Source organism: Molothrus ater, chromosome 5, assembly GCF_012460135.2.
Source record: "Molothrus ater isolate BHLD 08-10-18 breed brown headed cowbird chromosome 5, BPBGC_Mater_1.1, whole genome shotgun sequence".
In the NCBI taxonomy this organism is placed as follows: Eukaryota; Metazoa; Chordata; class Aves; order Passeriformes; family Icteridae; genus Molothrus; species Molothrus ater.
Genome location: NC_050482.2, coordinates 50,942,416 through 50,969,664, shown reverse-complemented (window position 1 = coordinate 50,969,664; position 27,249 = coordinate 50,942,416). Strand labels below are relative to the sequence as shown.

At 47.1% G+C, this 27,249-nt stretch overlaps 1 protein-coding gene across 1 annotated transcript; it reads left to right on the top strand.

Annotated features, from left to right (window-relative positions):
• The first annotated feature begins 3,038 nt into the window (after positions 1-3,038).
• On the top strand, positions 3,039-20,070 carry CYTH4 (cytohesin 4). Its single transcript, XM_036401811.2, has 13 exons — positions 3,039-3,104; positions 8,459-8,541; positions 10,882-10,982; positions 11,230-11,296; positions 13,640-13,758; positions 14,134-14,214; positions 14,862-14,974; positions 15,523-15,671; positions 16,635-16,746; positions 17,165-17,241; positions 17,577-17,648; positions 18,492-18,646; positions 18,976-20,070. The coding sequence occupies exons 1-13, from the start codon at positions 3,086-3,088 to the stop codon at positions 19,046-19,048; spliced, it is 1,221 nt and encodes a 406-aa protein (XP_036257704.1). The 5' UTR covers positions 3,039-3,085; the 3' UTR covers positions 19,049-20,070.
• The last annotated feature ends 7,179 nt before the right edge of the window (positions 20,071-27,249 follow it).

Here is a 27,249-nt window from a genome sequence, read left to right as displayed (position 1 = left end):
AACTACTTTTTTGTAGAAAAGGGTGGTGGAAGGAAGGACTGGAGGTTATACACCAGAACCAGCTCCAGTGAAGAAACTGGGGGCTGTGGGCCAGTGAATTCTCCTCTGTGCAGCCCAGAGTCTCAAGACAGAAATTTAGTTTGCCAAGAGTAGGGTATCGACAATTTATAGCCCAAGTCACAAAGCCTCTAATAGCTTTTAGGTGTGGCCATTTCATGTAATGAAGATCTGGGTGAAGACATGGGTGTAACAGCTGGAAATGACTTTGCATTCATGTAGCTCACTCCCTTTCTCTTTTTTCACTCCCAAGTTTCTAACTGCTTCTTAGTAAATATTTTTAAACTGGCTATAGAAAGTGAGTCCTAAATGCACACCATCAACTCTTCCTAAGGATCACAGGTTATGACCCTACCCACAGCTGCCTGTGTAAATTAATTCTGGATTTCTGCCACTGCTTGACATGTATAAGCTGGGGATATCTCTTGCTCTTCACCGGAGCTTCATCCAAAATCAGCACTGAAGTTTGAGCATAACTACAGCTTAGAGCAAGTACAAGACACTGGGAGGAAGGGAGGGCAATCTGTGTCTTTCTTTCTGAGGCTGAATGGCCCCAGAGCAAGGGACAAAATCAGGGAATAATTTTGGAAAGTTTTGGTCTATTTCCCTACACCCAATTTCATCTCAGTATGATCTGTTGTAATCATCCATTGCAAATTTTCTGTATTTTTCAATTTAATTATTGATTGACAATATCTCTTTTTGGGAGTGTTTGTTCAATTCTGTTCATTCCCTTTCCTGAAAGAAAATTCTTCTTTCAAGAAAGGGAATGAAATCTTGTGATTTCAATGAGGATCAATTGGGTAAGCTTCAGTCTGTATTCCTGTGCTTCAGGTCATCCCATTGGATTTTCTTATTTTCACATGCTGTCAGGTTTGTTTGGTTTTTTGTTTGTGGGTTTGTTTTTTTTAATTTTCAATTTTTCAGTTTCTGTTCTGTCTCTTTGTTTTAAATTTTTCAAAATTTCTTATTTCATTCCTTTGGGAATTTCATTCAAGAAATTCCATTCATTTCATTCCTTTCATTCAAGAAAGGGAATGAAATCTTGCCATTTAAATGAGGATGAATTGGGCAAGTTTCAGTCTGTATTCCTGTACTTCAGGTCATCCCATTGGATTTTCTTGTTTTCACATCCTGGCGGGGCAGGGGCGGGGGGGGGGGGTAGTTTGTTTTTTTTTTATTTCATTTTTTCTGGTCCAATTCTGTCTCTTTGTTTACCTTTCCTCAGTTTAGGGATTTCATATGGAATAATTTTGGCATGTTTTGCTCTATTTCCCTACACCCAATTTCATCTCAGTATCGTTGGTTGTAGTCACTCCATTTCAAATTTTCTGGATTTTTCAATTTCATTTTTGATTGACCATATCTCCTTTTGTGTGTGTTTGTTCAAGTCTGTCCTCCGATTTCATTCCCTTTCCTGAATGGAATTTCCTTTCAGAAAAGGGAATGAAATCTTGCAAGTTCAAAGATGATCAACTGGGCAAGCTTTGGTTCATAATCCTGCACTTCTGGTCATCCCATTGGCTTTTTTTGTTTTCACATCCTATCAGGTTTTTGTTGGTGGTGGTTTTGGTTGTTTTTTGGGGGTTTTTTATTTCAATTTTTCTGTTTCAATTCTGTCTCTGTTTACCCTTCTTTCCTGATTTTAGGGATTTCAAAGAGAATAATTTTGGCATGTTTTGCTCTATTTCCCTACACCAAATTTCACCTCAGTACCATTGGTTGTAGTCATTCCATTTCAAATTTTCTGGATTTTTCAATTTCATTTGGGTGAATTTTCTGGTATTTTCAATTTCATTTTTGATTTACCATATCTCCTTTTGGGAGTGTTTGTTCAAGTTCTGACCTATGATTTCAAGATTTCCTTCCCTTTCCTGAAAGGAAGAATTTTCATTCAGGAAAGGGAATGGAGTCTTGCAATTTAAATGAGGATCAATTGGGTAGGCTTTGGTCTGTATTCCTGCACTTCAGGTCATTCCATTGGCTTTTCTGGTTTTCACATCCTATTAGGGGTAATTTTTTTGTTTTGAGGTGGGTTTTTTTTATTATTATTTCAATTCTTCTGTTTCTCTTCTTTCCCTTTTCTACCTCTGTCTCTTTGTTTACCTTTCTTGCCTGATTTTAGGGATTTCAAATGTGCCATAATTTTGGCACCTTTAGTCTATTTCCCTAGACCTAGCTTCATCTCAGTACCATTGGTTGTAGTTACGCCATTTCAAATTTTTTGGATTTTTCAATTTCATTTTTGGTTGACAGTATCTCCTTTCTGGAGTGTTTGTTCAGCTTTGTCCTCCAATTTCAATATTTCATTCCTGTTCCCGAATGGCTGCTAATTCCAGCTCTCTCACCATCAGGAATATTGCTAAACCTGAGAGAGGACTGCATTTCTTCTTAGTTCTCTCTATCCTTACTTACAAGGTTTCACATGAAAAACACTTTGTTGGGGGGAGAAGGGAGCAAGCCTTTAAGTTACACTGAGCATTGAGCAAGGCAGAAGAGTCAGACAACCTTATCCTGCTCTCCATCAACCATCCTCCAGTTCTGGAGCCTTCATTCCCATCCCTGCCCTCCCCTCTCTGCTGCTGAATTAACATAGGAAGAATCTTCCCTTTAAAATGAAATCACTTCCCCAAGCAGATGGGTTTTCTGAATCAAGAACTTCCTTTTTCCCTCTCTCTCCTCTGAGTATCTCAGGCCAAAGCCTCTCACCCTTCACTTTAATCTCCTCAAACAAAGATTCCCAAAAAGCTGCTGGGATGGAAATGCATTTGTGCATTCGCATTTAAAAGTAAATGATGAGCCCCTGTTGGCTCACTGAAACAGAGTTCCTGCACTGCCACAAGCTTGTCACATATGACGGGGGGGGAGGACAAGGAGGGGAAGGAGGAGTCACAGGGAAACCCGCCCCACCAAAGCTGCTGCGGTTGTGTTTGCTGCCTCCAAGTTGTTTCAGTTCTGTTAAGCATCTGAACAAACCAAATACAAGGAGGAACACCAGCTGTGTTGCAAATATATCGTGCTCTTCAGGATGGACCTTTGTCCTGCTGGTAAGCCTCAACCATTGTGTGTCTTTTTTGGGGTGAGGGCTCTGTGCTCAGTTTGATGGAGAAGAGCACACCATGAAATCCCAGCAGCCAGAGTGGTTGCTGTGGCTGGAGGAATGACATGCTGGAAGATCCCTGGTGGTACAGTTAGTTGCTTGTCAGTTTTCAGCATTAGGCATGGGTTTCTTTTTACTTGCTCTCCTTTCCCAACCGGGAGAAATTTCCCCACGGGTTTGAATGGCCTTTGTGCTGAGAGTGTTCCTGCTCTGATTCCTTGGGCCAGCGGTGCTGGGCTGAGCTGGGAACTGACTCCTTGGTGTCAATGGCATATGTGACACCTGGGGTGAGCATTGTAGGCTTTGGCTGCTCTCACTGAACTCTGGCAAGCTCCTCCCTGGTGTTTCCCTACGGATGCCAGGAGCTGGCTAGCCTTTGCAGAGCCTCTCATGCAGTTGGGTATCCCAGTGTAACACCTGTGCAAGGCTTTTGGTACTGAGGCCTCCCTTGCTTTTGGCCATGTTAGAGGTAGACAACTGTGTTGGGGTTCTGGAAGCTCCAGGTGATCTGCAGGTGGGCCTGCCTGGTCCTGAAATAATCTCAGTGGGCAGATGTGAGTGAGGGGAAATGAACCGCATCTGAGGAACTGAGAGAGATCTTAGGTTTTATTTCCTGCCTTGGCAGGTGGTGGATAAAGTGGTCGGGATTCAGCAAGGAAAGGCATGCCACCAGACCAAACATTTCCAGCTTCTGGCTCAGGAAGCTCTGAGTGTGTCAGAGAGGGAGAGCTGAGTGGGAACAGGCTGAACAAAGGAAGAAAAAGGATCACCTCGCAATATCTCTTCTCGTTCTGACTCTGTCCCCTCAGGCTTTTATGTATAGGATATGGAGAGTGAATCAAAAAGCAGTGCCTGGTTTCAACAACTGTTGAGTGCTTTTTAGCTCTAAGGTGCGTAGCCAAGGAAAGGGCATGCTCAAACCACATACCAGCCTTGCTTGCCAGGGAAATTGGTGGTACCTGTAGGAGCTGAGTCCTTGCCAGCATCTGACTGGTATTGAATGTTGGTGAAAATGGGTTTCTTCTGATCACCCAGCCCTCACTATCTGAAAGCAGCTGTGGACAAAGGTTCTGCAGGACAAACTGGGCAGGAGGATGGATAACTGATATTTTGCTATTTATTCTGGGGTGTGCCTTCGACAGAAACTGGGGGTCTCCTAACTGGTATGTGTTACTGTATTAATTATGTCTTGAAAGTTACACATTCGAGCAAGTGTACTTTCAAGAAAGTATGCACACTGCAATAGCAGAATGCAATCCTAGTCAGGCACCGTGGGGGTTTGCTCAGTTCTGGGTAGGGGCAGAGCCGGGAGACAGGCAATGCCTGGAAAGATGTGCTGGCTCTGACTGATGTTTTTGCTCAATCCCATCCTGTCATTCCACAGCTGGATGAGAAAGTGGGTTTGTTTGATGCTTGAACTCCCTTGGGAGCCAAGGCTGCCACCAGAAGCATTTTCCAGTGAGCTTTAGAGTACTGAATGCATTTGGAATTGCTCAGTTGTGGCATGATTGTCCTGAAGGTCAGAGGTGCCTGTACACCTTTCTCTGGGGCCACTGGTACCTGGAGACGTGATGGTCCTGTTACGTGCACATCTGTTTGCAAGTAAGGCTTGATGCCTTGGGGAGGCTGTTCTCCCTGCAGTGTGTCTCGTCTTCCAGCTTCCTTCAGAACCCTCTCAGGACTGTCTGAGTGAGGCCACAGAGCTGGTGTGCCAAGCCCTTGAGCTGGATGTATGACACAAAGGAGAGCAGACTGGTGCTGTGGTGTCCTGTGCTGGGATGTGTAGTCAAAAGTCACAGAAAGCTATCCAGAAGGATGGGTGTAATTTGTCACGTGAGATAAGGGGACCAGTAGACAATATAAATTATTCTTCTCAGCTTTCTCCCCATAGCTGAAATGTGCAAATTAAATCTGTTGGGATTTATATTGAATTTCTTCTCACACGAGCTGGCAGAGAACTGTGGAGTGCTGCAGGAGGGAGATGCACATGGCTGGAGGGAATTGAGTGGAAGGCTTTGTCATCTCTCTGCTACTAGACTGGTACCTATATGTGGAGGTGGTGGTCTGTACTGGAGATTACACAGCAGCCATATCAAAAAAGAAAACGAATTTCAGGTGAAATTTTTCTACCAGGGAGCTTCCTTCAAGCAGAAGCTGCCTATTGGGCTGCTCTGCTTTTGTGCTGCCATGGGTGGAGGTGCCCAAACCCTTTAGCAGCGATACTCAAAGCCCTCCAGTGCCTTGCAAATGAGCCTGATGAACCTTTGCTCTCATACCACCAGTGTGTAACATGAGTCTGCAGCGGTGACACAGATACAATCATTCTTCTTAACCTTCCCCTGCTGCTCCTGCAGTTCGTCCTTCCAGCCCTCCTGGGTGGTCATTTCCCACTTACCTCCTATTCGTATAATTTTCCCTGGAACTGAAAGCCACTGAACACCTGGGTGGTTCAGCACAGCCTTTTGCAATGGGAAATGAAACCAGCAAACACAGAACTCTCTGCTCGCCACACAAGTACCCAGATGTCTGGGCAACTCTGAGCTGCCCCCTGGATGGGGAGGCTGAAGGCATAAACCACACAACTGGAATTGAAGTTTGTGTCCTGAGTGACAGCACTGAAAATACAGTCCTGGTCAGTTTGTGAAGAACTGGCAGGTCTTTCTATGTGGGTCTGCCCTGAGAGTGGGGAAACAACCTCAGGAGCAGGTGTAAGACCCACAAATGTGATACTGATGCACTTTCCTTTCAACATTTGCTCTCTGAAAATAAATTCCAAACAACAACCTAATGTTCTCTCTGGAGAGGATACTAGCCATTTTTTGTGTGTCTGAACTGGAAAACTTCAGTGTTGGTTGGGCTGACAACATCCTTCTGAAACCTGTGTGTGTTTTTGTGGTGTGTTCTTCATCAGGGTGAAATTTCCCCCTGTGCAGAGAACCCTGACCAGGGCTATGCTTCATCTGTGTGCTGATCTAGTCCTAGAGGGAAGTAGAACTGAGGTGGTACTGAGGACTTTGACAAGGCATGGACCATTTTCTAAAGCAAGCAAGGACTTAAGCTGACAAAGACCGTCTCTGCAGCTCAGTCTAAATTGCCCTAAAAGTTTGATCCATCCATTTTTTCCAAACTCTGTCACCCTTTCCTATGTTTTTACCCTTTGATTCCTTCCCCTTCTCTATGACTCCTTCTTTTTTTCCCCTGCCCTCGCCACACACACAGTCCTTCCCACACTTTTCTCATTCTGACAAACTCGGCAGGCGGGAGTTGGGGTTTTCAGATGTTCAGGAGGAAGGGGGCCTGCATTAATTACAGCCTTGTTGGGGGTCGTGTGGGTGAGATGGCATCCCCTGGGAGCCTCATGACTCTTTGAGATGCTTTAGTAGACACAGAACAACTGAAGCAAAGCAACCAGCCACACCACAGAGTTTGCTGATGGGGCGGGGAAGGTAAGGTTCTTCAGGGTTGTCCTCCTATGGTGCTTTTGTGGAAAGAAATACAGGGCAAAAGGTCTTTGTTGTAATTTGTCAGGGAGTCACCCCAGTGATTCCATGATTACAAGCCCTGACAGGAGTGAGAGAGATACAGCTGGAGAGATGGAGAGGTTGGCCTGATCTCCTGCAGACACCACAACTGCAGGATACAGAAATTAAGCTGAAGAGCCTGGGCACTGCTCAGAGGCGTAGGGCTGACATTTAAAGGGAAGTCAGCAACCCACCAGACCCACTGCATGTTTTTGGTTGGTTTTCTTTGTGGTTTCTTCTCATTTGTTTGTTTGTTGTTTGCTAACCTTCCTGCCTGCTTTGGTTTTCCCCTCACCTACAGATTGGCTGTTGCAAGCTTTTGGATGCCTTTTTCCTTCCCTCTTGACTGGCTTCATCAATATTGTTGCTCTTCACAAGGGCTGCTTGCAGGGCTGGGAGGGCACGTGGGTCCTTCCCAGCCTGGCTTCATGCTGGCTCCTTATCCTGTGCTTTACCCCCACAGACTCAGCAGCCTCTCTGCAGGGAACGCAATGCTTGAAACCATCAGAAAGAGTGGCAGGAAAGAGGCTGAAGTCTGAGAAAAGTAACAGGAACATACTTAGCACATGGAAACCCAACCAGCCAGGAGGATAAGGGAGAGATTAGGATTGGGGAAGGAGAGTCTTTCTGAGCTGTTGTGGCCATGACAGGAAAGAAGCATACTAAGATGATTGCTCTTGTTGCTTTTCCTTCTGTCTGTCACGGCTGCTTCCTTCCCTTTTTTTCTTCCACTCACATTTATAGCAGTTGTTTTGCATGTGAGATCCACACTAAGAGAATTTCCAATGCAACTGGTGCTACTTCCCCTTTTTCTGGGAAGACAGGAGGCCCAGGGGATTTTGTTTTATGAAACAGTGGAGCAGGGCATCCAGTGACTTGACCTGGCTTCCTGGGGACGCTTTATCTTACCGTGTTTAGGTGCAGCAAGGACCTTGTCTGCAAGTTCACCAGTGATCTCCAGTGCTCTCAGCCTTCTGCAAGCTCTGCTTTTTTCCTGGGGCCTCATCTTCTGCTTTGTCTCCCCTCTAGGGCTACAGCCTTCTCATTCTCCTCGCAGAAGAGGCTGTGGTTCACCTGGATTATATTTAGCAGCAGTACTGTCACCCCATTTTTTAGGTCTTTTGTGAATCATATTGTGGTTGCCTTGGTTTTGCTGCTATTTGTTTAAATTCCTGTACATTACAAGGAAGCCTACTCATATTTCTGCATTTTCTGTTCACAGAACAACTGTTCACAGAACAGCAGCCACTCAAAGACATTCCTTTTTCAGCAAGGCTTTCATCCCCTAGATCCTGCCCTCATACTTGAAAAACCTTGATTTTCTCTCTTAAGCAATTTCTGACTCTAGGTGTGGCAGATCAACTCATGAAGCCAGTGGTTTCCTTGGGAGGTTTGGATGTAGATGAAGTTTTTAGGTTGTAGATTTTCAGTACCTAAAGATGACTGACATAACCACCAGAGAGCATTTAGTGAGACCTCTTCACCGTGCTCAGGGTGAGCAGAATTGGCTGAATAGGCAGTGGGTGCCTGCAGGGTCAGCTGAGAGGGCTGTGCAGAGCCTCTGGCTGCAAGGAGAGGGGGTATGGTCTGTACTGCACACTCTGGAGAGAACCATTTGCAAGGCAAAGGTGAGGTGCAGTGGTTGCAACAGCAGGGAGCACAGAAATCAGAGTTGCTGTGGAATGACCCTAGAAGAAGGTAAGTGCTGAGAGGTTGGGGCAGCTTTTTCCATGATATGTTGGCCCCAGTAGAGTTTTCACAGGAATCTTTTTTCTTTCAGAATCAACTGGCTTGACTGGGGCTGAAGAGGCTGAAATAGAGACAATCAGGAAGCACAAGCAGGAGCTTTTGGATGACATTGAGGTAAGGACCATCCTGTCCCTTGTGCCTGCCTAGCCTTCTGAAATGTATCTTCACCACGGAGCATCTTTGCTTAACAGTCCAGGCCATGCAGAAGTGTTCTTGCAAAAGAGACATTTTCTCAGTCACGTTCCAGCTTCAGTTTTAAACTTCAGGCTGCCCTGGCCTGTTTGCCACCAGGGTACATCCAGCCTGTGGTACTCTCTGCTGCATGAATCATCAGCTGCCCCAATGGGATGCTTGAGCAATCTTGAGCTGGGATTGTATATGTAGGAGTAAAGAAATGTCTTCACTAAGTCGTACTGGCAGGCATCTGGCTCAGCATTTATGATTCTTTTTAATTACTGATTACCTGCTAATGGCATATCAGTCCTAGTTACCTGCAGTACCTAGTCCCCCTGTGTTTATCAAACTTTTGTTTGCTTTGTGGACCTCTAGCAAGTCCTCCATGAAGGATCCTGTCTCCAAAGAGGTCTCATGGCAGGACCTTCCACACAAGTGTCTGTGGCTGGGACTTGTTTTCCTTTTTTTTTTTTTAGCAGACTCAACCATTTCTCCAGCAGCTCCTAAAATGTCTGAAAGTAACAGATTCAAAATCAGTCACTAAGACTGCATCACAGCCCTGCATGGTGCTGTGCCCTTTCTATTCCGTTCTGCCTCCACCATGAAATGTGGTTTCCCGTTTGAGAGAGCTTATAGCACTGAATCATTGGACTTGGACTGATTTTTTTCCACAACATGAAGCTGTCCAGATGCCTAGGGAATAGCTGCAATATTTCCTGGAATGGAATAAAGGATTAAGCCAAACTACATGTTACTTCTTGGGCTTCCAGACCTCCTCTCTCTGCTGCAAACCAGAATGGTCTCTCATCCCTCTCTGCAGAACAGAATATGAATGTACGTGCCTGGGATTTGCTTGTGTGTGTTTGTTTCTCTTCAGTTTTCACAACAGGCAATGGGCACTATAAGAGCAGGATACTTGAACAGGAATACTACATTTTTTTTGCCCACTATGGACAGAGAAGGGTTGCTAGACTGCACAAACCCATGCTTTAAAACCCAAAGCCATTAAGCAATGGAATACACAATGGCCAGTGGAGCAGAGTGAGTTTGGATGAAAAGAGTGCCGTAGAACAAGAGACATTTTCCCCAGGGGATTTTTTTTTTCACAATGTATCTATCAGTACCCTTAAGGACAAAGACTTGGGAGCATATCTGGGGGAAGGAGAGGAGGGAAGAGAAAAGAGGATGGGTCTTGGCTTGCCAGTAACACTGCCAAAAGACGGCAGTGAATAAAATAACAAAATTGATAATCATTTGAAAGTAATGAGCTAAGATCATGGTTCTGTTACATTTGTGCAACACCTAAAACTTAGCAAGGATCACTCACAGCTCTGGGGACCAATGAAGCACAACAGAAGGTGGCCAGAGCAAAACTGAAACCCAGAAGCTCTTTTAAGTTATGGAATACTGCAGAAGTTCAGTTTCTCTATCTGATTATGTGCTCCATCCACATCCTCATTCCTTGATGAGAAAGATTATTTTATGACAGATCCTTTCTTCCCTTGCCCTGTTCTGGTTGGTATGGGGAAGAATTTGGGTGATTCCTAGAAGAGAGCTGTGGTGCACTTTGGCTTTGAAGTAGAACATAACTGCAGGATGGAAACAAGGAGATATAGACACTTTCATTTCCATGGTAACACAGAATATCCAGTCAAGGCAGCCATGGTCTGTCATGGGCCTAAAGGAAAGTAAATTCCACAATTGATTTTTTAAAATCTGGCAGTAATTACTTTACCTTTACTCCTTTTCTCTTTTTTCTCCACTGAACAGGATTGTCTGCTCAATGGTATTTAAATGACAGGTACATTAAAAATTCTGTGTTTCACAATACAGCCACTTTAGGTTCATATTGATCGCACAGTTGCCAGTTCCACTTCTCCTTTCCTGGATGTGTAGCAGGGCTATGCAAAGTAAAAGCTCAAAAGGACTGGGCACAATGGAAGGATTCTTGCATCTGACATTGTTTGAGGAACTGGAATTGACAGTGGGGCGAGTTCTCTGACACTTGCCACACTGATTAAGCTTGATTTTTCCAGTCTTGATTGGCAATAGGCATGAGAACATCCTTCTGTCTCTCTTTCCAGTTGCTTTCATCTGGAATCCAGCAGGGTCATTCCAGAGCAGTGCCCATTTCGTAGGCATCCTTGGCTGGTCATGACCACCTGACCTGTCCTTTTCCTGTGACTGAGGGAAGAAGTTAGACATACTCTTACGCTTCCTTAGGCTGTGTCTGCTGTTTTCCCCTCCATTGCCTTCATCTTCCTGATACTGCTTTTGCAGAAGCTAAAGGAGGAGATTGCTGAGGTGTTTGCAGAGATTGAGTGTTTCCAACGTGGAGAGGAGAAGCAAGTGGCAGACAGTAATCCTGGAGAGCAGATCAGGTGAGTGGAATGAGTATTCCTTTGCTTACAAAGTCTCTCTTTATAAGTTGAAAAAACAAAAACTCTGATTGGATTTGGTTCACAACAACGTCAGGGAAATGGGCAGGGAAATGAGGCCCTTCTATTCTCAGATTTCTCATTATTCCTGGATAGTCAGACACCTGTCCATGTGATATCTCACCTTGTGAGTGAAATGACATGGTCCTTTATTCTAAATTTGACTTTTCCTTCTTTTTTGTGTTCACAGCAAGCTGTCACAGAGGGATAAAATTCTGTCCCTGGGCCGGAAGAAATTCAACATGGATCCTGAAAAGGTAGGATTTGTTCATTTCACCTGTGAGGGTAAAGCTGGGATGAAGAGCCTCTGCTGGCTGCTGTTCCAGTTGCAGCCACTGATGTCAAAGGAACTGTGGCAGGGGACTGTGGGGATGGGTTCCCGCCTCACTGAGGCTCCTGTTGGGAGCAGCCTCCATCCACCCTGCCCCTGACTGAGGTCTTCTGATATGATCAAGCTGTGTTGCCTCCCCCCACCATGGGCTTAGAGGCCACACCATGCAATTCAACCCAAACCTAAGAGAAGGGAGGATGCTGTGACGCTGCCAGCATGCCATGAGAGCTGGACTTCCTTCAGCACAGCCCTTCTGACTGTCAGAGGCTAGGAGCTTGCTATAATGTGATAAAGGAGGATGAACTAAGAAGGTGAGAAGTTTTGAGAGTGTGTCAGGTTCCTGGGCTCATTCAGAACAGGAGAGGACAGAATGCCTCTGTCATTTTGGAAACAGTTTTGGTTGAATTGTGGAGTGAACATAGCTTTTCCACTTTCTGGAGCTCTGACCAGCTGTTCAGGAGTGAACATAGCTCTTCCACTTTCTGGAGCTCTGGAGCTCTTGACTGTTGTCAAGGCTCCATAGCCTTCAGCCCTCTGCAGAAAGCTCTAAAACTATCATGATTAACTAGAGAAGATGTAAGAAAGTTCCCTCTTCCTTCCTTCTCATTAGTGGAGCATTTTTTGAGCTCTTCGAGGAAAACTACAAGCTGTGATCAAACAATAGCTGATCATCAGCTCACCACCACAGCCAACATCTTGAGTGGCTGCTGCTTTGTGTGACAGCTCTTCATGCCTCCTCTGTGCCCTGCTGAGAGTGCCAAGGTGCCTTCCCCAGGGTGCACAGCCCAGCTGGAGTGCTTGCCAGTCCCCTGGACGTCCCTCTACCCGTGGAGTTGTCTCAGAGCAGCTATGTCAGCACTTAGAGCCTGTGTGAGAGTTGGTTTTGTTTTGCCTCTCTGCCTGACCTTGGTTTGCAGCCCCTGAGGCATCTCTCTCTACCATGCTGTGCAGGAATGCCTAAACTAACTCTAACCCCAGTTTAGCTTTCTGAGCTCAGTGCCACTCAGACTGATCAAACTGTTACATCCTCTGTGTCTGTATAATGCAGATCTCTGATTATCGCCTCCCTCTTGCTACATGCCATAGAGTGGGAGGTGCTGCAATGCAAGGAAATTTCTTTGCCCCTCCTTTCTAAGGTTACACTCCATCCATGCAATGCTGATACTTATAAATGAGTTCCTCTCTCCAAGATCCCATGGAAAGTTCCTGAGGCTGGAGGAGGTAAGCATTAGGAATCCAGTTGATAAACAGCTTTGGGGAGAAACATTTTCTTCTGGAAAATGGGGTCCCATCATCACTGCAATGCTTTTCAAAATTAAATTGATCTTACTGAAAATCTGTCTGGGGAAAAAGAAAGGAAAATAGAGTGGAAAAAAATATCACAAAAATTTTGATTTCTTTGTTTTAAACTGCTTTTTCTTTGGGGCATTTTAAAAATAGTTTCATATATATTGCAAAAGAAAGTGAAATTATTCTCTTGAAGTAGAACATGTTGATGGATCTAAAACAATTTTCATTCTTTTATTGTATATTGCAAGGAGAATTGCAGTGTGGTCTAGAGAACTGCAGCATTGTGAGATATTGTCAAGAATCTTTTGAAAAAAGCCTCAACTTTTCCTCTGGCTTTAAAAGTCATGAAATTCTCTCTAAAATAGGATATTGACTCTTTGTACAACCCAACTCACAACCTCTATATTTCTTAAAAGGCATATTCCATCCTTATTGTCTGGGAGGGATGAAGCTGAAAAGATTGCAGACTTCTCTGTTCTGTGGCATAGAAGAAAAAGCTAATAAAAAATTGTCTCAAGTTGTTTCAAGCCCATATTTTTGTCTGAGTACATTTTTTTTATTATGCCTTCTTCTTTAAAATAAACAGTTTTTCTTTTAAGTTAAGTTAATTTAGGGGGAAAAAAGACATTTAGGAACAGAACACGAAGACATTTTGATTGAAAATATTAAAATTTATTATTTTGACTTTTTCTTTTTGGACTTTAAATCTACATTGCCCTATTTTGTTTGAGTTTCCATTGCAGTGAAACATTTAGCCAAATCTAGGGATGAAATGAAAATGGGACTGACAACCCATAGTGGATGAAGAGGGATTGAATGAAGATGAGAACATGGCTGTGGTTTCCCATGAAGGGAGTGGGGAGTAAGAGAGGAGCAAGTACACTAAAGCTAAGGAAGGCTGATATCAGAGTGTTGGGATCCTGTTTTCTCAATAGACCATAGAGCTGCTTTACTTCCCCATCTTGCTTCTCCTTCCCAGGGGATCCAGTACCTGATAGAGCACCAGGTATTGTCCTCAGACCTTCAGGAGATTGCCAGATTCCTCCACAAGGGTGAAGGCCTGAACAAGACAGCCATTGGGGATTACCTGGGTGGGAGGTGAGCAACCCAGGATGAGGAGACCCCTTGGATGCCCTGTCCTGCCTGGCCCCTCTGAGCTACCATTTTGGATGACCTGTGGCAGACCTCATCCAGGTGCCAAGACTGAGCATATCTCCAACCACAGTGGGTTGGGTGGGCTGGACACCCCTGGGAGGGTCTTTAGAATGTGACTAAGGCTGGCTGTATGGGCTACCTTTTCTCCTGCCTGTAATGGGATCAGTCATCCCAGAATGGAGCGTGCACCTTGACTTCTTCTTGGTCAGGGGGAAGTGAGACTGGGATGGAGCTAGGTGCATGTTGTCACACCAAGGGACATTCAGGCAGAGCAGGGTCAAAGCTCTCTTCTGACCTTTTCCCTCTATCATCTCCCAGGAACCCCACAAACATTCAGATCCTGCAGGCCTTTGTGGCATGTCACCAATTTGCCAACCTCAACCTGGTGCAGGCGCTGAGGTGAGTGAGCGTGCAGGGGACAGTGCTGGAACCCGCTCAGCCACTGGCTCTCACCACGCAGGAAGGTCAGGAAGCCCTCTTGGGCTGGAGTGGGAGCTTCCCAAGGCCCTGCTGTGTGTGTTGGCTCCAGGGCTGTTACTCTGTGAGGTGTCAACAGTTTCTCAGGGGGGTGGGAAACACTTTAATTGCCCCTTGATTCGGTTGCCCATGTGCAGAAGAGTGGGTCACTGTGGTTTCAGTGTCTGGGGGATGAAAAAGGTTATTTCTGGCAGCAGGAAGCATCTGTCCTCAGTGCCCGTTACATCAATAACAAAGTGACTCTATTTTAGGGCACTTGTTTTATTAAGGCTGCCTCCTGGCAAGGCTCTTTCTCCTGAGGCCTCTGCTGCCTTGCAGGGCTCTCATTAGGGGAGCAGAGCCATGATTTCTGGGAGCCTTAGTTCTCCTTCCTGCATTCAGGGTGTTGGACCATGATGTATCCAGGCAATTTCCAGAGAGGAGCAGAGCTCCTGCTCCATGCCCTGTGTTGTCTCCCCAGTGTGATGGGGTGACTTGTCTTATCTTTGTGGTGTGGCACGGGTTGAGGGGAGGCACCCCTGTCCCTTGGACCCCATCTGACTGGTGCTGTGACACTCTGCTCCTGACAGACAGTTCCTCTGGAGCTTCCGACTGCCTGGGGAAGCGCAGAAGATTGACAGGATGATGGAGGCCTTTGCCAACTGGTACTGCAAGTGCAACCCAGGAGTGTTCCAGTCCACAGGTAGTTAGGGGACGAAGGCCTGTACAGCTGAGCTAGGCTGTTTGCCAGGGAGAGGAGCCTTCCTTTTCCATTCACAAAGCACAGGCAGCATCACTAGGAAGTGTGTTTCCCCTTAAGCTAAAGGAGGCAGCCCAGTTCTTGTGAAGATTTTCAATAAACTGAGCATCTTCAGTCCTCCTTTGCTACGTGCTGCAGGCCCTCCTGATGGGCACCAGACTGAGAAGGGCTCCCAGCCTCACATGAGGTGTTACCTCATCCCAGCAGGGATAGCACTGACAGATGTAGGTCTGCAGAAACTTTCCTGCTGGCAGAGCTGTTATTAGACTGCATCTGCCCAACATTCCCCATTATCCTAAGAGCATGGAATCACCTCCCTCATAGGATATCAACTGTGTCCCTCTTTCTCCTAGCAGAGGGAACCCTTCTTCTCCTACAAATGAGAGGATGACTCTCTTCTTCAGTGACTAAAATCCAAGCCACCTGTGGTGTGGATTGATCTGCCCTCTAAGACAATTTCCACCCATGCTGCTTTTCTTTCTCATTGCTAGATACCTGTTATGTACTCTCCTTCTCTATCATCATGCTTAACACCAGCCTGCACAACCCCAATGTGAAAGACAAACCCCACTTTGAAAGGTTTGTGTCCATCAACAGAGGCATTGACAATGGAGGGGACCTGCCAGAAGAGCTTCTAAAGGTAAGAGGAATTCCCATTCTCTCATCCCCTGGGTCCACTGAGAAGCAAAGGTGCAGAGACAGGAAATGCATCCATTAGCAAAGCTACAGCTGGCATTTTCCTGAAGGCTCAGCAGGCATGGGACCTGCCCTGTGAGGCAAGGTAGAGGTGGGCAACCTGCTTAGATGTGTCTGCCTTCACCCAAGGAGCCTGAGCAGAAAAACTTCTGTCTTGTGTCAAAGGGGCTGCCTACATCCCACACCTGGGCTTTGCTGAGCAGCATCCCCTCAGGGTAGAGGCTTTAGATCTTTCTCCAGATTGTTATTTCTTTCAGGCAATTTAGGGAAGGTGCAGGAGCCTGTAGTCTCTTTTTTCCCCCCTTGGGTTAGGATTTGTGTAGTAAATGGTGGCAGACATAATGATGTGAACAACATTTCAGTATCCTTTGAAAGCAGTAACCTGCCTCCCTGTCACTGCTGTATGAACGTCACCCTTTGTGCCCCTCAGTGCCAAAGCTTTGGCTCTGTGAAATGTGCCTCCTTGTGGCCATGTAGGTCTACGTGCTGGTCTCCCGGCAGCATTTGGCACCGCCAACCCAGGTTCTAAATGGGGCTGCACCTCTGCCTTGCTGAGTCCCATCCTAGTGCCTTCATACTACCCACAGCAGCACTTGTGACATGCTGGGTTTGCTCACTGCAGCCTGTCTTGCTACGGGAGCACCATTTTATGGCTGTGGTTTTCCAAACTGAGACTCTTTTTATGGCACAAGATGCAGAAAAGAGCTGGTGACCCCCCTGGAGACCCTGTGAGGTGCAGACTGGGGACTGTTTTACCCCCAGTGCTCATCGTGTGCTCTCCTGCCCTTCACCCAGCTTCCTTGTAAAAACAGAGTGGTGGACCAGATGGACCTAGGATAGTGTGTACAAGCTTTATCAGAAATCAGCCTTTCTCTCTCTGTCCTTCCCCACCCGTGCTCTGTGGCAGAATCTGTTTGAGAGCATAAAGAACGAGTCGTTCTCCATACCAGAGGATGATGGCAACGACCTCACCCACACTTTCTTCAACCCTAACCGTGAAGGCTGGCTGCTGAAACTAGGTAAGGGGGGGGGACTCCCCTAGCTCCTCTGACTCCCCGTTTGCCTGCCTCCCACCACAAATCTGCCCCGGGAGCCTACCGTCATCTCCTCTCTGCTGTCCTTCACTCCTGTCTGCTGCGGCGGGCTGAGGCTGACACCTGCTGTTGAAACCAGCTGCCTGCTCCCTCGTCCTAGCTCCTGCAGCCTCTGTCTGCTCAAAAAGGGACTCAAAAACATAGCCCTCCCCATTCCCAGACCCATCAGAGCAAAACTGGCTCTGCGTGTGTGTCTATCAGCATCACGTCAGTGGTGCCATGGTGTCTCCTTGGGGCTCAGCTACAGGGAGAGCTGGGAGGGTGTGACTGTGTGCATGTCAGGAGCTTGGGGGAAGGACAGAAAAATGTGTGACCAATGGCTCCTGAACCTCACTGCCTTTAGGAGGACGTGTGAAAACCTGGAAACGCCGCTGGTTCATTCTGACTGATAACTGCCTGTATTACTTTGAATATACCACGGTAAGGGCTTAACTCATGGCTGGGTGGTTATGAGCCTCTGAGGGGCCAGGGAGGAGCAGAGGGTAGGAGGCAAGTCTCCCCCTTTTACCCTGTGCTCCCAGACTGATCTCACACCTCCACTCTCTCCTGTGGAGGAGGAGAGAGGCTGGACACTGCAGCTGTGGTCTCCTCTTGACTAAACTTCCCATTGTGTCAATGGAAGGGGTGTCCTATGGCATTATTCTGCCCTTGTCACCTCCACAAAGGCCCACACAGGGGGAATCAGAGAGATTCTGAACAGTGGCCATACATTTGGGGAGTATGTTGGGTGTTAATTCATGTTTCCTTGCCTTCAGGACAAAGAGCCTCTGGGCATCATCCCCTTGGAGAATCTATCAGTCCGGAAGGTGGATGATCCCAAAAAGCCAGTAAGTGCCCACTGGCTGGCACTCTGCCAACACAGGCTATCAGATGGTTTGAGGGAAGAGAAGATGCACACAGATTACTCCTACCCTACACAAATTGCTCATATTCTACTTCCTTCTCAGAGGGAAGGTGCCATTGCAAACTGCCTTGTGCCCCCATCTAGACATGGCTGTGTTTTTAATTTATGTTTTTGGTGTGAGTAGAGAGCTGTGCTTTGGCTGACTGTATTGTATGTTTTCATGTGTGTATGTGTGTGTAGGGGGGCAGAGATGAATGCATACAGCTGACTCCCTACTTATTTTGCACCAGGAGATGTGGGTTTAATTTCTCTCCTCGGGATTCTCCATAATGAGTTACAGCTCATGTAGACCAAACAGAACTGTTGGTGTTAGGGAACTTGCCCAGGAAGTGACTCATTTCTTCTGTGTCTTTTGTGGATACCCACTTTTCAATGTGTCATGGCTCTGGGAAAAGTGCCTTCTATCTGCGTGGTGGCAGGCAGAAAAGAGGATGTTGCATCTACTTAAGAGGGGGAGGGATTTTCATGAGTGGAGTGGAGTGGAGTGACAGATCCTAGAAGGTGTGTTTTGAGAAGTGTTGATGCCCCATCTCTCCATAAAGCCTGGTTTAGTGTCCAGTTGCTCAGAGGAGGGGTGTGTTTACCTAAGAAGGAAGGTCATCTAACTCATAGGGAAATTTTTGGGATGGGGGAAGATAAGGTCTGTTGAATTTTGGAGACTCCTGCCCATTGAAAGCTCTCTGAGCCTGTTACCCATGGTTGAAGGCAGCAGTCTTCCTGATCCCCTGTCTAATCCTCCTGCTCCACTTTGTTTCCTTTCCATCAGAACTGCTTTGAACTCTTCATTCCCAACTGCAAAGGGCAGAAGATCAAAGCCTGCAAAACAGATGGGGATGGGAAGGTGGTTGAAGGCAAGCATCAGTCCTACAAGATTTCAGCAGCCACTCCAGCAGAGCGTGATGAGTGGATTGAGGCAATACGGTGAGGAGAGCTTGAGGCTTGAGTTGCCTTTTTTCAGCCCTAGGATCAAGTGGTCACAAAGTTTATTTGGTTATCTTTTATCAGAGCTTGAAAAGGGGGGTGGAAAGAAATGTTTGCAGTACAACAGCTATGGTATTCCTTGACTTTAAAGAGTTTTGAGGTCCCTTCTGGAGAATCTCTAGCCACAGCTAAATTCTCTGCTGTAAGTCTGCAGATCTCCAGTCCTACATTTTGATAAGTGGTGTCTCTGTGCAAGTTCAGTTAGGTTGTCTGTGCTGCTCTCCATCATTAAATCTCTTACTTTTGCTCCCATTTCTTCTAATTTCCAGGACCAGCATCACACAGGATCCTTTCTATGATCTGGTCTCTGCCCGTAAGAAAAAGATTGCCAGCAAAAACTGAACCATGACCTGGTCACAGCATCAGAAAGGTGGAGGTTATTGGACGGCTTCCCTCTCACACTGGGCTCTTCCAGTGAAGAAATTTGGGAGCTTTGGTTCCATCTGCCTCCCACTTGGCAGGCAGATGACTGACAGGACAGCTTGCCCTCTTTGCCTCTTCCCCTTCCAAACTGAAGGCAGAGGCGCAGGCTGCAATCCGCTGAGGACTCTCAGAGCTGTGGGCAGGGGGTTGCCCATGTCTGAACATAAAGGCTCAACAACAATTGGCCTTTGGGTTCTCCCATGTAGCCCCAGACATGTGGGACAGGATCTGAGAGGAAAAAGGAATGTCTGCACAGTGTCTCCAGCCACTCCTGTTGTCACACCAGGCCAGGGTATTTTTATGTGAGGGACCGTGTAGATTCTCTTGGAGCTGAGCATCTCCCAGTCAGTTGCAGAGCAGAAAGGCCCCAGTGGTTTCTCTTCCATGAACAGATGTGTAAAGATTGTGGGGTGGAGGCCACTGATATTTAGAAACTCGCTGTGAAACCAGAGGTCAAGGTGAGATAAGAAGCCCTCAGTTCAGAAGAAATCCCTCTCTCCCCCTTCCTAAAACCTGTAGTGAGGGCTGTAATCCTGGGAAGTCCCTGCTCTGTAACATAAATGTTAAAAAGTTAAAGATAATTGAATCCCTATTCAACATAAGGGCTAACTGAGCATAGAGATGCTGTGGGACCAGGAAGCAGCTCTGGGTGTTTTGTCTCTCTTTTTTGAGACTCAGGGACCACCACAGATTTCCTTAGGGAAGAAACCCAAACTCTAGCTCTCCTCCTGGCTGATGGCTCCCTGACAAAGGTTGGTTCCTTGAGCAGCTCAGAGGCCTGGGTTTTGTATCTGAAAGTTTTGCAGTCAGATGGCATGAAAAAATGGAGGTACATACACCTACCTCCCCACCAGCACACACACATAGAGGCATTAATTCCCATCTTCATACAATGGGTTTTGTCTCTTGTGTAAAGAGAGAAATAAAAGTGCTTAAAACAAGTCCAAAACTGAGGGTAACGTGGTCATTTTCATGATAAAGTCAGAGGATGTGAGATAAGAGTATCACATTCCTGTGCCCAGCAGAGCAGCCTGAGCACTGCTGCAGTCTCTTGGCTTTTTCCTTCCTGCAGAGGGCTGTATCTACCAGGCAATCTGCAGCAAGGCCAGCAGAGCCCGATTATTCATTCCAGCTCTTTTTGCCCAAGCCTCAGGAATGCTGAATTAATTTCAAGAGGCAGGGAGCGTATCTCAGAGCTGAAGCATGCGCTCACCCTGGAGAAGGAGCGTGAAGGTTTTCTTCTGCTCATGCCTGCAAATGTCTCCTGTACTGAATCTCTTTGTTGCTGATGTGATGCAGAGTGAGTTTGCTGCCCACTGCTCTGGAGCACACGTGCTTGCACACACACAGTCACTCCTGCTTTGGGTTCAGTGCAGAGGCAGGCTCATGTCCAGAGGTGGAAGAGAAAGCAGAATATGGCCCCTTATCTTGGCCCACATCTCCCATATATGTAAGAGAAGTACAAATATGCATTTGGTTGGTGAGAGATGCCCCAGAGCCTAGGACTGGACTGAGTGTTCTAGTGCTTCTCAGGCTTATACTCTGTGTGACAAAAGCCATCAAAATGAAGTCTGGATTCTTTATTCTACCCACAATTATCTGGTGTTTGGTGTGGGAATCCAGGCTAAGCCTTCCCTACAGTTTACCTGGATCATTCCTGTGGCGGCAGGATCTATCCAAGCTCTTCCCCATTCCTCCTCATCCCCAGCCCTTCTAATTCTCTTCAGACTTCATATGTCCTTTCTCTTCCCTTCTTCCCCTGGATACCCATACTGCAGAGAAAAATTACTCCCAGGGGTTACAGGGTGGGAAGTACAACTTGAGAGAGGCAAAACAATACACAGAGACAGGCAATTGTGTAACTTCCATCTGTCAAGCTAACCACAAGAGTCAGGAAGGGTTGGACCATGTTTTGTTTCTCCTAGAAACTGAGGCAGGGAGACAGACAGTAAATTTGGGTTTCCATTGCCTTTCCTTGGCTCCAGTGGAGAAAATGCATTTCTAAACTCCTTGCTATGTGATGCCCTGGCCTCCTCAGTGCCATGAACACAATGGCACGTGGTGTTGCCCACCGGCAATGCAACACGTGCTCTCTCTGAGTGTGGCCTGACCTCATGCCTGCTGAGTACTCATGTGTCTGGTGTTGGCCTGGGTGTCTGAGGACAGGTCTCTAAAACTGACCCCCCCACTCATGTCTGTGTGCTTTGACAGACTCTCTTGGAGCCCTTAGACATTTATGGGAGGAATGACTTGTGCAACTCGAATGGCATCACCAGGGAACGTGTTGCTGACCACCATCACACATTCTGTGTGCTGAGGGCAGCTGCAGCAGCTCACACAGGTACAGACACACAGGCACACATACCCAGAGCCCCTCAGGTGCTCAATCTGACAGATTGCTATCTGCATGGCTAGAGGTATTTCTCTTCCCCATAGCCAGCATGTGTGGCTCACACAGACATACATGCAGAGGACTGACACTTATTCCCTGCCTGCCTAAGGATTCCTGCACACACCCAGCCATTCTTTTTCATAATAAATGTCCATCTATTTTCATAAAAGGGCTGGGAGGAGAATAGTGCAGATGTATGGAATAGAGCACATTGCTGCATTCTGCCTCTTCCCCACTCTTTCCTGTCCTCCTACCCCCTGTTTATTAGCTCCTTTTTTGGAAGGCTAATACATTTTTAAAAGGCATTCTAGAAATTGTTTGCACTGATGGAGATGGAGCAGCTGTGAGGAGAGCCAGCAGCCTCCTGCAGTACAGCTTAGGTAGAGAAAATCTCTGTGAGGTGGAGGGGTAGGACAGTACAAATGGAGGCACATTGGGCTGAATTATGGAGTGAGAGTGATCAAAGCACATTAGCTGAACCTGTCCTTTGCCAGGGGCTGAATGCTCTTGGTGATGGGGGCTCAGGAGCAAATAGAGGCAAGACTGAATCCAAGTTGGTCAGGATGGTGTTCAGTGGCAAGGTGAGAGCACCCATTAGAGACGCTATTCCTGTCAGGCCTGAAACTGCTCAGCTGTGCATCACACAGCCTTCAGCACAACAGGAAAATCAAGGAGCTGTTTTCTGTCAGCTAAACAGGGTTATATGCACCAGGACTGCCAGCCTTTTAACTCCCTCTGTGTGAGCACTTGTGCCTCACCCCTCCACAGCAGTGCAGGGATTCACACCAAGAGGGGACAGCAGTTCTGTCAGCTCATACCATAAATCCATAGGATTGGAAATGCTATTGCAATGGCCTCAGAGGGATAGGAGCCAGTCTTTTGTATGGAAAGAAGCACAGCCCCACTGATTGGAGCTGGTTGGAATGGTGCAGTCAGATTTGTGAGCCCAACAGGAGCAGTTTCTCCTGTCTCCCACCACTTATGTTTGGTGGTTAGAAAGCAACTCAGTACCTGAGGGTGGGGGACCCACTGAGGCAGAGGTACTGAGGTACTTCTTCCTTCTTAATTTTTTTTGTTTTGAGTGTGCATTTCACACAGAAAGGCCAGAGCACAAAGGTAGAGAGCAGGATGGCTCTTAAAGGCACCATGGCCTCTCTGCTGCACCTCGCTCTGGATCAGTTCTGCCTCCAGCCTGGCAGAGGGCCCATTTGGAGGGCTGGAGGAAGCCCAGGCAGACAGGGGTTGAGACCTGGCCAGGATTTCTTGGAGTGTCACTGCTGTCACATCTGCAGTGTCTCTGCTCTAAGTGCCTGTGACAGGGGCATGCAGCAGTCTCATCTTGCCATGCCATTTCCAATCCTGCTGCCTCTCTGCAATGAAGATGAATGTTGCCTGTCCCAGGTTATCACCTTCCCATGTGTGTGAGCCTGTGTACAGACAGCAGCTTGCTGCTGGAGGCTGGTGGGCCAAGTTCAAGGAGGCTGTGCATGGCGGGGCAAAGGGGTGCAAGGAATGACTCAGGGAGGGTGCAGGAGTCTGGGTCTCTGTGGGTTGTCACCGAGGAAGGGCTGGCAGTGACAAGAACAGGGCTTCCACCTCAGCTCCAGAGCAGGGGCAGCACAAATGTCAGGAGGATGCAAGGTACAAACACCCTCTGAGCAGCCTGCACCCTCTGCCACAGATGCTGTGCCACCCCACGGGGGGACACCTCGTGTCTGACAGCTGTCCTCTGCCGTGGGGACGGTCGTGTCACTAGAGGTGCCAGCCCAACACCTCAGGGACACAGTGGGGATGGTGCAAGGTGGCCATCACATATGGGCCCTCAAAAGCACAGGCTGTGCAGGGCCTGTCCTGCCAGCACAGCATGCTCTGCTCCTGTGCCTTGCTGAAGGGACCTGGCAAAACTGTCTGGATGGGAAGAACAGGGATAACAGAGGAGCAGGGAAGGGCAATCCCTGTGGGCTTGGACAGCAAGCAGTGTGTGGGGAGAGGGGGGCAGGACAGCTGCAGAGATGTCTCTGAGGGACCTGGGGGCTGCACTAGCAGGAGCACAGCCCTTCGCCTGGGGCAGAACCAGGGAAGCCCTGCTGTGGCTGTGTTAAGGGACATGGCAGGGTGACTCATTTAACCTCCATCTGAGCTACCAGATTAACCTTAAGGAACCTGGAGAAGAGACATTTTCTGCTGCCTCTTTAACTGTGGTGGGTGGCAGCAAGGTTCCTGGAGTTGGCTGAAGAGGTGGTGATTTGTGCAATTAACATCTAATCAGTTCTATGAATATTTATTGCTAGTCAGCAAGCTTCTGAGTGACAGTGAAGCCCCATCTGATTGGGATCACATTCACAGGTAAGTCAGAGCCTCCTTTGGGGGTCACAGACCTCCCAGTGGGGCAAAAGCTCACAATGGTATCACCATCCAGCAGCACATGGGAGGCACATGTGCATTGTGAACATGGAAAACTTTATTCAACCCTTTTTTGGGGAGATAGAAAAACTGAGGTTTTAAAATTGACTTGTTTTCAAGGGAGATACACCTTGAAATAGTCTGAATATATTAACAAACAACACATGGCTGAGTTTGAGCCTGGGTGTTTGCTTTTGGTTTTGTTGGATTTGGTTGTTTGCTTTTTTGTTTGTTGGGAGTTTTTTTTGTGTGTGTGCTCTCTCATTTATCTTCTATTGCAACATGGGAGAGAAAATAAAAGGGAGAGAAATATAAACCCCTGCAATTGTGTGAAAATGCACATAACAGTCAGGAATGTCTCAGAGCTTGTAATTGACCCTTCCCCCAAAATGGCATAAAGTGTGCAGAGAGCTAGTATTTTGTTTCCTCAAAAAATACTACTCTGGGGTCTTTCTGTCATCATCAGAAATTTTGACTGTTCTCAACTTTGTCAAAAATTATGCTGCTTTCCAGAATCCTCCATTTTCTTCCTTTATCTCCTGTCTGTTCAAATTCTTTCACCTCACTTCTGCATCTGGCTTCTCTTTCCCAAGGTACCTTCCACCTTCTGGGCTTTGCTCATCTCTCTCCATAAACTTGCCTTAACAAATCCCTGTTTTTCCTGATGCTGCCTCTCCTGCCCTCCTGCTCCCTGGACAGACTGAGCCTGCCTTGGCAGAGCTCTGGGAAAACCCCCTATTATCCAGTGGAATGTGAACTGTTAAACCTCAGCCAAACTCTTCTGCTCCTGCTGCTCACCTGCAGCTTGGGTTTGCATTGGAGGTGCTGCCAAAAGCCTGTTATTACCTAAATGAAAAAGACACTCAGCCCTCCCTGAAAAGGAAGACACACAGATAACAGTGATTTGCCTGTTGCCTGCTGCCTTCTGACTGAGAAAAACACCCCAAATTCCAACCCTCAGTGGAGGGAGAGGGACAGAGACAGTTCTGCACATTTTCACTTTCTGCATGGAAAGGATGCTGTGAATTTTTTGTGCCTGGGTGGGAGAAGATCCTCAGAATTTTCATCAGAGATATCCCCTTCTTCTCGTGGTATTGTGCTTGGCCTTGAGTGAATATAGGTAGGATGGAGAAAAAAGCCCCAAAAGTGGGAGCCAATAATAGACCCAGAATAAACTGCATGGTAACAGGGCAGGAAAGAGAAGGGAGGGGAAAAAAGGGAGGGTTGGCAAGTCTGAAATCATTATCATAGAGCACAGGGTCTCTCTTGTGTAAAACTGTTTTCCTTGCTGCATCTTCCACTTTCCTCAGCAGTTGCACCTGGAGCTGTGATTTCAATATCCAGGAGCTAATGGCCTGCTTGGTCCCCTCTCCAGAGGTCATTCAGCAGAAGAAAGTGTGCTTTGCACAGAGAAAAGCTAGAGAGACTTCAAGGGAGGCAGCAGAAAGGGACAGAGGGGAGCAGGCAGCTCAGAGCCACGTGCTGTGGGGGAGAAATGCACATCTGCCAGGTTCCTGGGAATGCCAGCTGGCCCTAAAGCCCAGGCGTGCACAGCTTCACTCCTCACAGCTTAGTGCCCCTGCAGCGGTGCCTCTACTCTGATGCAGGTAGAATTCAGGTCATGGTAGGCAACACACTGGGGGCTGTGGACCACCAGCAGTCAACCAGCCATAGCCAGTACTGAGTGGTTTCCCTGTCCTGGGACCCACATTAATTCATATCTTCATTAATGTCAGAGAGAGTGGCATTGAGTACAGCCTCAGCAGGTGTGGGTGACACTGAGCTGAGTGGTGCATTTGACACACCATGGGAAGGAATGCCATCCAGAGGGCTCTTTACAGGTGGCAGATTTAAACTGAAAGAGGGCAGATTTAGACTGGACGTAAGGAAGAAACTTCTTGTGATGCGGGTGGTGAGAGACTGGAACAGGCTGCCCAGAGAAGCTGGGGATGCCCCATCACCAGGATTGCTCAAGGCCAGGCTGGAGGGGCTTCCAGCAACGTGGTCTAATGGAAGATGTCTCTGCCCACAGCAGCAGGGGATGGATTAGATGATTTTTAAAGGTCTCTTTCAAACCAAAACATTCTATAAACACATGCACATATGAACACATTCTTTTTCCACTACAGTACTTCATTATACCCATTTACCATTTGACCATCATCTTTCCCAAGTTAGTCAAAGTATCATCAATTTCCACAAACATAAAACTGAACTGTTAAAAAAATCCCAAGATTTTATTTCAATGTTGCCTAGTCATATTTTGGGAGTATTTGTTTGTCTGGAGAAGAGAAAGAATCTGGCTTCCCTCATTCCTTTTCATATTTGGTCTGAGAATTGAAATTATCTTTTCATTACCTTGACTCCAGGTGCTGGAGCTTTAAGGAAATTATTAATTTTTAGGATGCTTAGGACAAAATGGTGAGAATCTGTATCATTTCCATGCACTGCTTTCGTCATCCAGCTCTACTCCTGCTGTTAGGTGTGTCCTTACATCTCCCCAAGTGTTTGCCCTCCTGTGTTCCCCTGCACCAAATATCCCTGCACCACGTGCAGCTCTGCTTAGTCCTTTGCAATCACACACAGAAATACCCTTGTGGTTTGGTCTGGTTTGTATTTTTTTTCAAGGAAAGGTCATGTTTTTCTTGCCCCATGGTGACATTTATCTCACACCCTTCAGAGCCAGGCTTGTTGGCCTGAGCAGCCAGAACTGCAGGTGAATCCATGGGGCACTGGGAACCCTCTGCAAATCCAGGGGACTGTTGCTATAAGGGAAAAAGGAGAAGAAGAAAGCCTCTGTCCTCTAGGCAGGCTTGGGAGCTGTTGTATATTTTCCCTCCTCAGGGCAGACAGGCTGCTCCTATGAGACAGGAATTGCTGAGAGATTGCAAACTTGTTGCTGTGAATTCCAGAGATGCCTGGCAGGGGCAGCTGGCACGATGAAGGCTCAGTGTATTAAACTCACCATAGTAAAGCCATAATGGGATTTTGCATGCTGCTGTGACCAGAATACCCAAACCAGCTCAGCATGTCACCTTGTCAGGGATGCTCTCAATACCTTCTTGTTGCTCCAAGAACAGCCCCCCTCCCTGCACCTGCAGTGCCTGTCCCAGCCATGAGGCTTTAGAAGAATGTCTGTCTGTACAGGAGGAAGGGGGGACTTTGTCTCTTGGCACCACACAAGTCTCATAGGCTTGTTGGCTTCTTCATCTGCTCCTTTTAGGAGTGTGCCAAGCATAATTTATAGGTGGGAATACATCATCAGCAAGAGAGAGAGGGCAGGATTGCTTCCTGGGAAGAGGAGAAAGAAAGTGAGTTTCTGGGA

What these genes read in the sequence shown, in the direction of transcription:
- CYTH4 (XM_036401811.2), top strand. An exon ending in TGCCAGAAGAGCTTCTAAAG is followed by an intron (nt 15,672 to 16,634) that starts GTAAGAGGAATT and finishes GCTCTGTGGCAG; the next exon opens with AATCTGTTTGAGAGCATAAA. An exon ending in GAGTGGATTGAGGCAATACG is followed by an intron (nt 18,647 to 18,975) that starts GTGAGGAGAGCT and finishes TCTAATTTCCAG; the next exon opens with GACCAGCATCACACAGGATC.